General features: G+C 37.5%; 2 protein-coding genes across 3 annotated transcripts; one reads left to right on the forward strand and one right to left on the reverse strand.

Moving 5' to 3' along the window:
• Nucleotides 1-641: 641 nt before the first annotated feature.
• LOC148880010 (Thioesterase superfamily protein) lies at nucleotides 642-3503 on the forward strand. Its single transcript, XM_088961803.1, has 2 exons — nucleotides 642-1258; nucleotides 3213-3503. Exons 1-2 carry the CDS (start codon nucleotides 836-838, stop codon nucleotides 3354-3356), a joined length of 567 nt encoding a protein of 188 aa, XP_088817929.1. The 5' UTR covers nucleotides 642-835; the 3' UTR covers nucleotides 3357-3503.
• Nucleotides 3504-4217: 714 nt separating this feature from the next.
• On the reverse strand, nucleotides 4218-15003 carry LOC148880011 (uncharacterized). Of its 2 annotated transcripts, none has more exons than XM_088961801.1 (7): nucleotides 14740-15003; nucleotides 13731-13935; nucleotides 11104-11244; nucleotides 5780-5888; nucleotides 5619-5680; nucleotides 4766-4869; nucleotides 4218-4533 (listed from the first exon to the last, which is right to left on the reverse strand). In XM_088961801.1, exons 2-7 carry the CDS (start codon nucleotides 13821-13823, stop codon nucleotides 4425-4427), a joined length of 618 nt encoding a protein of 205 aa, XP_088817927.1. In that variant the 5' UTR covers nucleotides 13824-13935; nucleotides 14740-15003; the 3' UTR covers nucleotides 4218-4424. The 2 variants fall into 2 exon arrangements, with proteins under 2 accessions (XP_088817927.1, XP_088817928.1); XM_088961802.1 differs by having other exon boundaries at nucleotides 14050-14910.
• Nucleotide 15004: the final 1 nt, after the last annotated feature.

The raw sequence follows: 15004 nt of genomic DNA on the forward strand, positions 1-15004 counted from the left end.
AGTTTTACATGTTTAAAGAATTGAAGTAGGTTGTATTTCGTACAATTGCAATTTTAGGCTTCCAACATTTAAAGATGCAATGGAACAAGTGTTTTGAGCATTATTGTGTATAGGTAATGGGCATTATTGTTTTGAGAATTCTAGGGTACAATATTTTTAATAAATACAATATTTTCAATAATTAAAGCATTATTAATTAGTGAATATTATTTCAAAAAATACCATAATGTTAATAATTACAGTATTATTAATAAATTCAATATTTTTAATTAACCATATTTTCAATAGATATAGTATTTTAATAATTACAATTTATTTAAATAATTAACTGTATTTATTAAAAATTATAAATTATATAATTTAAACATAATAATCCTTGTCTATAATGTTATGAATTCATATTATTACAATGAAAAACACAAAAAATATTTACTATTATATATTTTCATTATTTCACATTCACTCAACAAAAAGTGAAATAATCTATGAAGTAAATGGAGATTTTCATTGAAGAAAGCATTTCCGGTATCATGTCTTTACGGCGTCATAAATTTATCCAAATACACAAATATGTGACGGGAGGCGGGGGACTGTTAGCTTACTGACACGTTATCACTTATCCCATTTAAGCCTTTGTTTGTGTTTTCGGTTAATTTAGGATGCTGGTTGCAATTTGCAAATATGGAAAATGGAAGGGGAGTTTTAGATACAGGTACAGCGTACTCCAGACAAGGGTAACTGAGTAACTCTCTCTCTCTCTCTCTCTCTGTTACAAATCGATAGAGCGACGAAAAGGAAGAGGTAGTCGATTCAATTTATCTCAAGCCTTTACGGGATGCCGGAAGAGAAACAACCACTCTCCCTTTCCCCTCCCTCGAGTCTCGAACACCACCGCCAAGGAGGAGAAGGGCGAGAAGGAGACATTTCTTTGTCGTCGTCGATTGACGCGGTGTTAAGATTCTTCAAGAATGTGGGAATCTCCGAAGACGTTCCAGAAGGTGCTCAAATCAGTGATTATTTATCTCATCTCATCCGCAGCTTTCTTAAGGTCGATCGCATCGAACGCGGCCGGATTACTTGCATTCTCACTGCCAGTCCTCCTCTACTCAACTATTATGGTTCGTTGCACGGAGGTGTAGTTGCGTGTGTTGCGGAGTTGATAGCGATCGCTTGTGCTCGAACCGTCTCTGCACCCGAGAATAAGGAATTGTTTCTTGGGGAATTGGCAACGTCCTATCTCTCAACTGCTGGGAGGAATGTGAGCCCTTCCCTACCTAATCTTGGTTCTTTTTATTTCTGACCCTTTTCTTAAAGAATTATATATTTATTTACTTTCTCATCTTAGGGTGTTTGTTTGCTTTGCTGATGAAGTTGAGATTTTAAGTCCGAGTATTCATGGCTTTGGGTATTCCCAAGCTTTTAATATATCTTCCGGTGTCAGCAGGAAGGTGAGTTTGGGGACTAAAATTGGGGCGAAGGGCGATCAAAATTCAACAGATGGATTGGAATTCAAGAACATGTTTGTACTAGGAATTAGTTTTGTTAGCCCTAAGCATATCGATACTGTATTTGCGAGTTCTGCCTTGTCCTGGTTTGGACATTCTTTTAGGGTCCGTTTGGTTGGCGGGGAGTAGGGGATCTGGAATTGGCCCATACCATTCCAGATGATTCCGATTATCCAATCCCGCTTCTGATTCCAGATTCCGACCGCAAACCAAACAGACCCTTAGAATTTGGTTCTTAACGCTGTTTGCTGGTGGAAAGTGTTGGTCACTTGGTTGTGACAAGCCAGTTTTGGGGAAGTCTAGAAAATCTTGGAGTGGAGACTTAATATGCGAGAACTTAGTTTGGACATAAGCTAAACTCCAGTTTGGTGGTGAGATGGGCATTGTATTTAGTGGAAAAGATGGGAAGTGTTGGAAATGCCATCGAAGTAGACTATCTGTGGTTTGATTTGTGGGAATGTTTAACCTAGGTTGTATACTGTGCAAGTGTGTCTATATTGTAATAAAATTGGGGGAGGGTTTGAAATCTATTTAAGTTTAGTAGTTGAAGGATCCTTTCCCACTATTTTAATCATCTTTGGAAGTTGGCGTAGCAGTTCGTTTTGGGGCCACAGGCAACAAATCCAGAGCAGAATCTTTAATATGAACTTCTTTTATGAGTTTTGATAGAAGTACAATAAGAGGGATGAGAACATCCATATTAAGGAATACCATTTGCTGAAATTTTGGATTGATTGAAGACATTTTATACTAGTTTCAGGCAAAGCATTAGCATACATGCACTTTCATTTCTTTGTATTTGAATTGTGAAAGTCTGGCCTCAGTTTCTCTGCTACTCTAGTTTCTTCATGAGAGTCTAGCATCCCAAGGCTAGTTATGGCCATTTTAATTGAACCAGAAAAAGAAAGGAAGAAAGCAAAAAAGATGGAAGAGAAAAGAAGCTCCTAATAGTGTTCTTATAAAATTTGATCATAGCGAACGCCTTTAAACTGTAAAACATACAATTTGCCAGTAAGGAGGACTGGAGGGTATACTCTAGATTCATCTGCGATGAGTAATTGTCTCTTCATGATGTTCTTATCCATGTCAAGCTCTGGTATAGAGAGGTTCAGTCTCTTTCATAGTGGACCTTTTTGGTCTTAGATTCCAAATGTGTATAGCAACATTACCTTTCTATGATAAGTTGGTTATGAGCGCAGGTAATGAAGGTCGACTTTGGTTAAGCAAGGTATCCAATTCAGATTTCTAACTTGAACTTTTCTAATGGCATTTTGAAGCTGCAACTATACAGCCATATTTTGAAGTTTAGTCAAGAAACTGATCTCGTCTCTTGGAATTCATATTTTTCTTCTTATTTACAGCTTAAGAGAGTTTTTAATTACCTTGCTACTCACTAAAAGCTGGACATATAGCGAGGAAAGTTTTCTGAGGGGGGAATTTTGTCATACCAATTTGACTTTTGAGTACTGCTGGATTAGAGGGACTTAGGTCGGAATCGGAGAATCATTTCTATGATGGTATATAACTATATATAACATATAGTTTGTAGGTTAGGATATATGCATGATAATTAATTGCAACAATAGGATTGTTGGTAGGTGTGGCGGACTGGCGGTACCTTTTTTTTTTTTTTTCTGATTGATCATTTGTTGCTTTTGGACATTATTGTTAAATTCTGCTGCTGAATTACAGTGGTTTCTTACGCAGGTTGAAATGGAGGTTGTTGGATCCGTAGTCAGGCGTGGAAGGAATGTGATAGTAGTTTCAGTTGAATTCAGGATAAAGGAAACTGGAAAATTGGTGTACACTGGTCGAGCCACCTTCTACAACATGCCCGTTTCAAATTTGTGAATTTCCCACTGTTTAATTAATAAAAAAATTAGCAAATGAACTGTCTATTTGTATAGCGATATTATAAAATAAACTTCGTATCTTGTTGCAGTGTACTAACAGGTTATACGGTGAAAGGAAAGGAACAGCAAACGCTATTACATGTTATATTGTCCTAAGTGTGGTAACAATAAAATTTGTCACTACAAAATACAAATTCATCTAGGAATGTGCCAATGAAATGCCCCCTAATAAGCACCCCAAAGGTCAAATGATATGGAACTAAGGTTAACTTTATTGAAATGATGTCTACCTTTCAGCTCAGAAAATGACAAGACTCTGGCCTTCTTTCCAAAGATAAATTTCCACTGATTAACTCCTGGAACGGAACCTTGGTGAACTTCAGAAATCTAGCATTCTGTAGTCTCAGATGTGGGAATTGGGATTGTGGGGAAAGAACTTTGCCACCGAAACGGGGAAGGCCATCGGTAGTTCAGAATGATTTTCTCGGGGCGATGCACTTGTGACTCGATTAAGCGGGTACCTCCCAACCCCAAACGCTTTCCCCATTCTTTGTGTAAATTCCAAGGAGGGCAATGCTTCTGTGTTCTGTCATCACTCATCAACAAGCATTTTGTACTCGGAAGAGATGCCGATTCTTCCCTGCTGTTCTGCTACAAATATACTCTCTTTAGTACAATAAAGTTTTCCATCTGTTATTAGCCTTTAAGGTCATTTTGATGGAAGATGAAGTAAAAAATTCCATGTGCTGTCAAACATGCACTGCTTAGCAGAGCCAACAGTCTTGTATTAATTCAATCAAATTACTTTATTTCTTTCTTAAGCTGCAAATTTCATCAAAACATCAAATGAGACCCTGACTAAAAAAGTAAAATCATGCTTTAATCGAATGTGGCATTAAATAGCCACTTGTTGAAAGATGTTTGTATTCTGACATATATGGCATGAATTTGTTACACCAGTCCTTTTGTCATCTCTTTGCAATTATATCCAGTTGATTCACTAATCAGAAGCAGAAACAGACCAATCTTGCTTATAATAACTTTTTGAGGCTTTAATCAACCAATCCTAAATAGAAACAGGCCCAGTCACACCTGCACGAACTCTTAACATTTCTGTTCTCTTACTTCTCTCCATAACTTCCACTAGCCAGTCTACGCCTTCCTGAATCCCTGTCCTGCAATGGAGACCACAATCCTTTCATTTCTAAGCAAATGCCAACACGTTTTTGTTACAGGGATAAGATAAGCCCAGTTTAAGAAATTCTTTCAGAACCCATCATAATTACCTAGAATTAGAAAGGTTACTTTCAAAACGAAAATAGCATCTTGAGGTTCTTTTTAGGGCTGTGGCCTCTGGCCTCTGGCCTCTGGGGTAAGCTAGTGGTATTTTATAATCTCTTTACTCACCCATCATATGCAGAAACTGCTTCAAACATGTAAGGCCTTTCATCCAACTCCTTTAGATCCAAATACCTTTTAAGTTCTTCTGCTGACACAGCATTGGCAATATCCTGCCATCAAATGATAACTTTTCCAGATAAGTAACGTGTGAATTATATCAATAAGAAGGAAAACTAAAATAAACAGCGACTCTGCAATGGATGCAACTGTCTCCCTAAAACAAAAACATAACAAGGAACCCAAAAAAATTCAGCTCAACCTACACTCCTTAGAATTAAAAAAGTTAAAAAGGTTGTTTTTAAATAACTTGGACGAAGACAGTGATTCGAACAGAAGGACAGCTGTCTTAATTGCCACTTCATCCAAACTTGAGTGTATGGTCAAACACTCGGTTTCTCTCCTAATTAATGCCCAGAGAATTCCGCCAGGTTTCAATACTCATCCCAAAAGAAAGTAATTTGATGTGCCAACAACAACAAGATGGGAAATTATCATTTTCCAGGCAAGTCATCTTCTAAAGCAATCAAAGGTGAGATACAGACATGGAACTCCATATATTAATTCTATGATGTGTGTAGAAATATGATACTCCACAGGGATATACTACTAGGAAATAGTCGTAGTAACCAGAAAAACAAATGTACAAGATGAACAATCCAAATAAAGCAATCAGAAAACAAAAACTGGAATGATTTCTTACTCGGTACACAGCATGCCTTATAATAAATGCCCTGAATATTTACAATGCTATTCTACTTACTGGTGAACAATGAACGTGTATAGTAGCATTCAGCTTGCAAGTCAATTGAAAGTTGACTTGTATTTTTTGGTAGGCCTGAGAGAAAATGGACCATCTCACCTGCTTGTTTGCTAGTATCAAAATTGGGGCCCCTTGTAGATCTCTATGCCGTAGTACTTTTTCTGGTAATAAATTAGAGCGTTAGGCTAAAACTATTTCTTCAAGAATGTTTTGATACTTAAGAAATGTTCCATAAAATTAGGTAAACAAAAGTCACTAACCCAATGTGGATTTTGAATCTTCAAAACGTGAAGGGCAAGCAGCATCAATGACATAAATTATAGCATGTGCCTCTTCATAATATTTCTCCCAAATTGTTCTTAGACCACTCTGCAAATGCATATTCATGTATGACAGAACAAAGTTAAACACTCCCACATAGCAATAAACAAGTTGAATGTGTTCTCAACCATCTTTAGGAAATATTCGATAACTCTCAGATGCTTATTGCAACCAGATTAAATCTTGTTGAAAACCAATTACCTAACTGAACAATTGTACTAATGTTAAGCTGATGTTCAGAACTAAAATTTATAAGTTCCAGTTTTTTATGCATTTCCAAATTAAACCTAAAATAATGAACATGAGAATTTTTGAAGAAAGGGGAAATAGTTGCATTTTTTTACCATCTGCGAAAGATCAAATATCATACAAGTATGAAGTTTGGATGCTTGTATACATAATTCATCTTTTTAATGTTGCCAACCCCATAGTTGGATAAGGGCTTGGATGATAATGGTGATGATCTTGTACAGTCTTGCACTGTATTTTGATATGACTTGAAAAAAGAGGAATACTTCACACATGAAAGACTGACTAGCTTACCATCTTATTATTAATTAAGGTTGATATATTACTTTTCTAGAACAGATTGGCGAAACAGGACTCATGTAGGCAACCCCATATAGTTGGGATAAGGCTTGGATGATGATGATGATGAAATATTACTTTTCCCTCGTTCGTCTTTCAAAGAATCATGGTGAAGAAACATTGAAGATTAAATGATACAAATGCTAATAACCAAAAATAGGAAACAACACCTGGATTTTCATTTGTTTATTTATTATTTATTTTTTATTAGTAAACATTTCCTGAATGTTGGAAGTAGTGAGTTGAATATTGGAAGAATCAAGGAAATGATAACATTACATGGTACTGCAAATTCATTGACATCATGCAAAATGGCTAAAAAAATATATGCATGTTTCAAATGACCATGTTGCCATAAAGAAGTGGAAACTAAGGCTGACAAACAAATGATAGCAATATGACTTTTGAGTGTAACATGACAAACAAACTAAGGTTTTGGGTTGCAGATAGCAAAGGCCAGTTCTCGGTGAAATCTTTCTATGGTAAACTGGTCCAAGATGAAGATCTGGAATTTCCTGTGCATGTAATTTGGTGCAGATACATTCCATCGAAGGTGTCTTTCTTTATTTGGGCTGCTTACCTGAATAAGATTCCTACAAGAGACAATTTGGTTAGGAGGGATGTGGCGATTGACTCTAAAAGATGTGTCTTGTGCAACAGTGATGATGAGATTGCTGACCACCTATTACTGCATTGTAGCTTCACTCAAAATATGGGTAAGGATTCTCAGAATTTTCGCAATCAGAAGTTGCTGCCCAGAATCAATGGCTGCTTTCATCAACAACTGGAGGGTACAAGGCCTGAGCAAGAAAGGGAAAGTTCTATGGTATCTGATTCCAGATGCTGTGTTATGGTTGATATGGCAAGAAAGAAACTCAAGGATATTTCAAAACAAAAGCTGTCAAGAAGAGGAAGTGTGACAGAAGATTGTGGGGAAGCTGTTCTCCTGGTCTTCAACCCAGCTTAAAGTTGACAGTTCATTTTACAGTTCTCTTTTTGACTTTGAAAGTCTGTTTGTATCTCCCATTGGGTTTGTAGTTTGAGTGTCGTTTTTGTACCTCCATTGTATAGCCTCTGAAAAAAAAGAAAATTTCTATGTTGTCTAGCTCTTTTTTTCTTCTATGAATACATAGAGTGTGATATGGAACCACAATTAATTCATTAGCTTAAATTTAAAAAATATTCATCGCAAAGAAGTCATCCTTAAGCAACAACTGTGAGCCTCAAAGGGAAATGGACCCAAAGATTTGCAAGGAGAGAAAATTACATGCTTCAAGTATTGGAATGCTATACTTGGTTGATATTCTGTACACGATGGCAGTAACATTGTATATATCTATCTCAAAAAATAATAGTTCAGTTGATTTTTTTTCTTGCAAAAAAAGTTGAATTTTTTTTAAGTGAAAGATAACTAATATTCAAAAAAAGGGGAGAGGGATGTACAATTAGGCCAGAAAAATAAAAACAAAAAGAAGGGCCTGGATCAACATGGTAAAGAACTATCACTATATAAAAAATCCCTTCCCAAGCCTTGCTTTTCTGAAACATTTTCTGTTCTATTGATCTCCCGAGGAATCCATCTAAAGGTGCAGTTCAGCAGAGAAAACAGCTCATGGATTTCAGCAAGGAGGTGAGCTAACCTCCATGATTCCTCATCTGATTCGTTTGCCCACTTAATGGAAATCTGTCAAGACTGTTGGAACAGACCAACAGAAGGCAGTTAGTTAGTTTTACAAGAGGAGGCCACATCAGCTCAACTAACCAGCCACTTGTAATAACTGCCATCCACTTGTAACAACTGCCACCCAATTGGACTGTCAAGACTGTTGGAACAGACCAACAGAAGGCAGTTAGCCAGTTAAAAGAAGAGGCCACATCAGCATCCACTTGTCACAACTGTCATCCACTTGTAACAGCTGTAACAGTCAAGATTGTAACACTATAAGTAGTAGAGCCAAAAAGGAATAAAGGAGGACTCTTTCAGAATTAAACACTCTTTCAGCAATAAACTCTCTCTCTCTCTCTCTCTCCCCTCTCCTTCCAAGAATTCAGGAGGTTGGCCCCTCGAAAAGCCCCAAGTTAGGCAGGTTCCTAACAATTTGGTATCAGAGCCAGCATGACCAACACAAGAAACACATCAGTAGACACCCGAGTGGATCAGATGGAAGTCGAGATCCATTGAGTGTCTTCAGATCTCAAAGAAATGAAGGAAAGTTTCACTGCTCTCCTCCTTTGACTGGAGTAGGGGGCAACGAACATTGACAGAGGAAGCCAAGAAGAGCGCAACAATGAAAACAGCCGCAGAACAGGGGCGGCAACAAGAATAGCCAAATTCGACTTCCCTATTTTCTCAAGCGGCGACCCAACTCCCTGGATTCTCAGAGCAGAAAGGTATTTCGATTACCATGAAACACCGGGACAGGATAGGGTAGCTCTGGCTTCTGCGCATCTTGAAGGGGAAGCTATCCTCTGGTTTCAATGGTACCGAAGGGGGCACCCCCGTCAAACCTGGGCAGACTTCACGGACGCCATGACTGTCAATTTTGGATCATTTGGGTTCGAAGATCTTGATGAAAACTTGGCAAAACTGCGGTAGGTGGGATCAGTAAAAGAATACCAGATGGAGTTCGAAAGGCTGGCCGTGAGAGTCCAAGGATGGACTGAGAAGGCGTTGGTGGGAAGCTTTGTCGGCGGCCTAAAGGAAGAATTGCGACTGGAAGTGAAGGCGATGCATCCCACTTCCGTCATCAATGCGGCAGCACTAGCAAGATTGTATGAGGACAAGTTCAGTCTAGCAAGAAAGGTGCAGCGACCATGGAGTCCAGAAGCAAGAAGGGAGCAAGAAAAGACAACAGCACCAGACAAGGAGAGTTGCAGGGCTGATTCTAGGGCGCCAAGTGTCAATCCTCATAGACAGTGGCAGCTCCCTTAACTTCATAACCCAATTCTTGGTAGATAAAATGGGACTTCCGATTCAGCCAACAACAGGCTTTACGGTTCATGTGGTCAATGGTAACAGCCTCTCTTGCAATAGCATTTGCATGAGCCTACCACTAAAGATTCAGGGTCATCAGTTTGCGGTGGACCTATATCCTCTCCATCTCAGTGGAGCATACGTAGTGCTAGGCATTCAATGGTTAAGGCAGCTAGGACCCGTGGTCTGTGACTGGGCCCGTCTCACCATGGACTTCACATCAGGAAACTCTACAGTCCATCTACAAGGGAAAACATGCAAGGGCCCAAGGCCCATCAGTCTTGCAACACTGACAAAGCAAAGAGGAGACCCAGATCAGCCCATATTCATGCACATGGACTCAAATTTTCCTACTTAGATCTACAATCAAATTTCCTACATTAGACCTTGAGGGCAAGGTCGCTCTAAAGGAAGGGGGGATTGTCAAGACTGTTGGAACAGACCAACAGAAGGCAGTTAGTTAGTTTTACAAGAGGAGGCCACATCAGCTCAACTAACCAGCCACTTGTAATAACCGCCATCCACTTGTAACAACTGCCACCCAATTGGACTGTCAAGACTGTTGGAACAGACCAACAGAAGGCAATTAGTCAGTTACAAGAAGAGGCCACATAAGCAGCCACTTGTCACAACTGTCATCCACTTGTAACAGCTGTAACAGTCAAGATTGTAACATTATAAGTAATAGAGCCAAAAAGGAATAAAGGAGGACTCTTTCAGAATTAAACACTCTTTCAGCAATAAACTCTCTCTCTCTCTCTCTCTCCCCCCCCCTCTCCTTCCAAGAATTCAGGAGGTTGGCCCCTCGAAAAGCCCTGAGTTAGGCAGGTTCCTAACACAATCCTTGAATCTCCTACTGCAAGGGACCGAAAAGGAGCCTCTTAGCAACCCTTAAGCCTTCTAGAAAGGAATGGACTTCTGCTTCAGATGGCATCTGCAGCTTGAACTGGCCCACTAAAGGCCCACAAGATGTCTCCACTAGAGTTTCTAACAGTGCCCCCTATTGCTGCGGAGGGAGGAAGCAGTGACCTTCTAAAACTGCCATCAAACTGCAACAGGTACTCACACTCCCTACTTGGGGGAAGAAGAGCTGTTGAAGTTGGAGAGGATGGGGAAGTGTACACAATCTGCAGCCAGTTTCTTTGTAACTCCTCTCTGCTCACCCCATCAAAAAGTTGAAGTTTTTTGAAGTGCTTGGTAAAGGCAGGAACATTACATGTGATGTTTGATTTTGCAACACAAAAAAAAGGAAATATTTTAATGCTTAAAACCATAAGAAAAACTATATTCCATTTGGCCGGTTCGAAGTCAGTAGTGACCAACCTGTTCTTTACCACTACATTTCTTTTTTCATCATTAGTGGTTAAAATCTCTTTCCTTATTACTTCTTCACAATGTTTACATGCATATATGAGCCAATGCATGCTTACAGAGAAATAAATACAGAAATGAAAAAAAATCAGAATTAAAAAATAAAATAGAGCAAAAAGGAAATAATTGTTCAGCATGTCTTATGATTACAGTGATCCAACAGAATCACTTAATAATGTCAGATATGAAATATTAGATAATATGAGCTCAATATCAACTATTAGGCATCAAAATCTCATACAGAGTTCTGCAGGAACAGCAAAGGAAAATCTCATTATGCATGCAATACAACCTAGTGAAATGGTTTGGCTAAGAAAGAACATAACGTACTTGACCTCCCAGGTCCCAGAAGACAAGTTTTGTATTTGATGCTTCAATACGGCCTATATTGAGGCCAACAGTTGGAACTATACGATCAGGAGGAAGTCCTTCCAAGTTTGAATACAATGTCTTTAACTTCTCTAGCAAAGTCTGCAAGTCCATAAACAACAAGCCAAGTTCATGTGGAGTTTGGGGCAATGTAATTGAGAAAACAACTACAAATACAAAAAAAATCATATGTTGTGTATTTAAAAAGGCTTAAAGTGATAGAAGCCAGCCTATCCAGCAGGCCCGAACCCAGGACTCACAGTCTCTCAGCCTGTTCATAGTTTCATATTGAGATCTGCATAGTTTAGATTCTCCTGGCCTCCGAAGGGTTCCTTCGAAGAAACCTCTGAGGCGAGTAGATCTCACCACAAAGTTTGAATTTTTAGAATTTGAAGATAATTCAAATTCAAGCAATTTTGAAATATTCAGCATTTCAAAATTTCAACCAAGACCTATTCAAAATTTCTAGTATTTTGAATAACTTGTTTTTTCATTTCAATTTTGAATAAGATCCAAATTGATGTCAAAATCAAAATCTTTTTACCCTTAATAAAGAGAGGATAATCTTCTAGATTGAATTTTCATTAACCTAAGACTATGTGTGAACTTTATGATGTCATGATTGGTGCATTTCTAAGTGCAATAAATGCAGATTTAAGACATTAAAACTTCAAATAATGAGCCTCTGCAGACATTATGATGTGTGAACTTTATATATATATATATATAAGACTTGAAAAAGTACAAACAGAGCTGGGATATTTTACCCAGAAACCCTATTTACAATTACAATTCAGCCCAAAACAGTTGTTCCCTGTGAACCCTTTGCTTGGCCAAAGAATCTTACATTACATTTGCTGTCCTCCTAATCCATATAAATGTAGTTCCCATAAGGAACCATCTATTTGAAAAAGTAGATCAAAATTCACCTAACAGCTGTCACAACAGAAATTTAAGTAGATGGGGGCTGCAACTTGGTGATAAACTGGTTGAAATTTGGGAAAGAAGTAGCTTGGACCTTGCAGTTTTTGGCAAGACATACATGAGCATGGAATTTCAATCCAAATTTCTCATTCAGGTGGGTGCCAAGATTAGCAAATAGCACGATTGATTCATTAGCATGGTCAGATATGTAAAGAGAAAGTTTATGTTGGGGTAAACCAGGGCCTGGTGGAACATTGCAAAACTTTAAAACTATAATGTAGATTGAGGCCCCATTTGGAGGGAATCATCAACTCAACTCAAGAGAGCCTTATCCCAGCTAGTTGGTCAATTAAGGACCATAGCCTTCATTAGTTTTTTTTTTTTCTTTTTTGAAAAAAAAAGGTAAGAAAAGTTTTATTCAAATGCTGAAAAGGTCATAATATAACATGGACTCAAGGTCTGCCCCACGGGTAAGGTTATCAGTCTTTAGGCCATTTCTTATTACTTTCTCTTTTAGCTTCCTTCCTACCTCTTTCCAAACCTTTAACTGCAACCAAGTGTTTTTTTTTTCCACATTGATGCAGTAGGTAATTTTCTATGTACATGACCAACATCTTAATCCAATTTCCTTACTTTTGTCACCTCTTGAGACTACCCTAGGTTCTCAAGAATGTACATCAGTGCATGTTTCTAATTTCATCCCTTGTTACCTTTTCCTCGTTTCAGTGAATAATAGTAAGGGTTTTGGTGCTGATGAATATGACAGAAAAATATCACTTTAAGTTAAGAACTCAAATGAACTATGTGCTCTATTTACCACCCTGGAATTAAGCTACTTGAGGTCACTATTTTGATCATTTGTGTCTTAAAGAAAGCTATAGAGTGTCAACAACTGAACCATATGTGCCACCTAGGTAGACCAAGAATTCTAACATGTCGTAACATGATTGCTAAGTTGGATCTTCAAATTTTTCAAACAAAATGATAGATAAGCCAGATTAAATGTGAAACAAAGATATATAATTGCAATTAGAAGAGCTTACTTTGACCATTTAAATGACAACAGCTAAGGTATATAAACCAACAAGTAAGAACAGATACATTAAGCCCTGCCTGTGCTACTAAGGCTGGGTAGGTTGTTACTTGTTTGGGTAACACTACATCCTAAATGCCATAATGACATACAAAAGAGAATTGCATTTAAAGAAGAACAATTATGGGCGCTCATAAAAAACTGAAAAACCAAGCTGAACCAAGAAAACCAAACTGAAAAATGCGGTTAACCGAACTGACCGGTATATATATATATTATATAAATATCATAAATACTACTTTATAATATAACATACATATTTATAATATATCATATATATTTATTCATATTATATGTTATAAATATAAAAAAACCAGAAAACTGAACCGGTCAACTGGTTAACTGGTAGGACCAGTTCAGTTTAAAAAAATAGCCCAACCGAACCTGAGTACACCTAAGAACAATATTACTTTTTATTTTCCAGGATCTCAGACTGGCAGAAAAATAATGAATTGGGTACTTACTATATACCAAAAAAATGAACAGATAATGAACTCCATATATTATTACATGGAGGTTAGAAATAATAAAAGAATACAGAGTTTGTAAAGAAAATAGAGAAATATATTACAGTTTTTCCAGTCTTGTCAATCCCAAGAATAAGAACATGAAACTCTGTCTTGCTAAAGATATAATTCCAGAGTCCATAGAATAATGAAAACATGTCTTTCCCTTCCTTGTTTTACTCTTTATTATCTGTTCCACTGAGATCTTCGAGGTTAACATACAAGGACTTCACAATGACAAATTCTGCTAGTGCTCATCAGTTGGAAATCCTGGAAAGAAAGAGAATGCTCATGTTAAGAAGCAGAAAAAGACAAAAGAAGCTACTTCTAAATGCAAGTATAAAGGCAAATGACTACTATCTACTTCACCACTCTTGTTTTTACCTGTATCCAAATTGGTAAATTTTATTAAGATCGATAAGAACTTTTGCATCCTCAAAGGAGTTACTAGAACTTAGTATTCTAAAACACCCTTTTTTTTAGCTTCTTTTCTGTTTCGCCTACTAGTTTTACAACACTCAGTTCGTGGTTACTTCCTCTTGGAGAGCTTATTTATTCGGGATGTTGCAAATTATGTGAATAGCTTATTTAAATCAACAATTATACTACTTGTAACTCAAATTCAACAACCTGAACCCGAATCTTAAAACAAGAAATATCATGCAACTACAATCCACTCTCTCCATCAAGAAAGTGAAGATTGATATAATGATGTAATGAAAACAAAAACCATTGATATTCGCATAGACAAAACTAAACAAGCAAGTAAGAAATACGGTGAAACCTCTTAAATCCTAAGAAATTGAACCTAGAAAATGAGGTCTAAATTCCAAATCGCTAAAAGAATCTACCCACCATCCAAGGACAAGGAAAAAGAGGAAAACACTAATGAAAGTAAAGCAGGCAAATTGGCAGAAGCCCTATCGATTTAAGCATCGGAGGTAACCATGATTAAACTCCAGATCAAAGAAAAATACAAAGAAATAAAGAATTACAAACAAGTAGTACAGACTACGGATAAAAGATGGATCGTGAATCAAAACTCGAGATATTAAACGAGACCTAAATCTGTACCTCAAAAAGAACAATGGGTTGAAGAAACCTTGGCAAGATTTTAGGGATCTCATGCTTGTTTCTAAACTGCAAAATTTTCAAATACAAGAAGCCGATGAAAAAAAAATTGAAAAATGAAAAAAAAAAACACTTTGCCCCTGTTTCTCTTTCCGCACTCCACGACTCCACCCTGGCTTCTTCTTCACTTTCAACGTTTTCATCGCTGAGAAATTTGTTTATACCCAAAGCACCCTTGTTCCTATTTCAATTTTACAATTTCTATCCA

The sequence above is a fragment of the Nelumbo lutea genome, chromosome 1 (genome assembly GCF_056320005.1).
Source record: "Nelumbo lutea isolate HS-2025 chromosome 1, American lotus-T2T, whole genome shotgun sequence".
NCBI classification, from domain to species: domain Eukaryota; kingdom Viridiplantae; phylum Streptophyta; class Magnoliopsida; order Proteales; family Nelumbonaceae; genus Nelumbo; species Nelumbo lutea.

Bases quoted from the DNA above. Each gene is read 5' to 3' on its own strand.
- LOC148880011 (XM_088961801.1), bottom strand. From the start codon at position 13,823: ATGTTTTCATTATTCTATGGACTCTGGAATTATATCTTTAGCAAGACA. The intron at 5,889-11,103 runs GTACGTTATGTT...ATGCATTTGCAG, and splicing joins TCTGGGACCTGGGAGGTCAA to AGTGGTCTAAGAACAATTTG. The intron at 4,870-5,618 runs GTGAGATGGTCC...ATTTGATGGCAG, and splicing joins TGATACTAGCAAACAAGCAG to GATATTGCCAATGCTGTGTC.
- LOC148880010 (XM_088961803.1), top strand. From the start codon at position 836: ATGCCGGAAGAGAAACAACCACTCTCCCTTTCCCCTCCCTCGAGTCTC. The intron at 1,259-3,212 runs GTGAGCCCTTCC...TTTCTTACGCAG, and splicing joins TCTCAACTGCTGGGAGGAAT to GTTGAAATGGAGGTTGTTGG.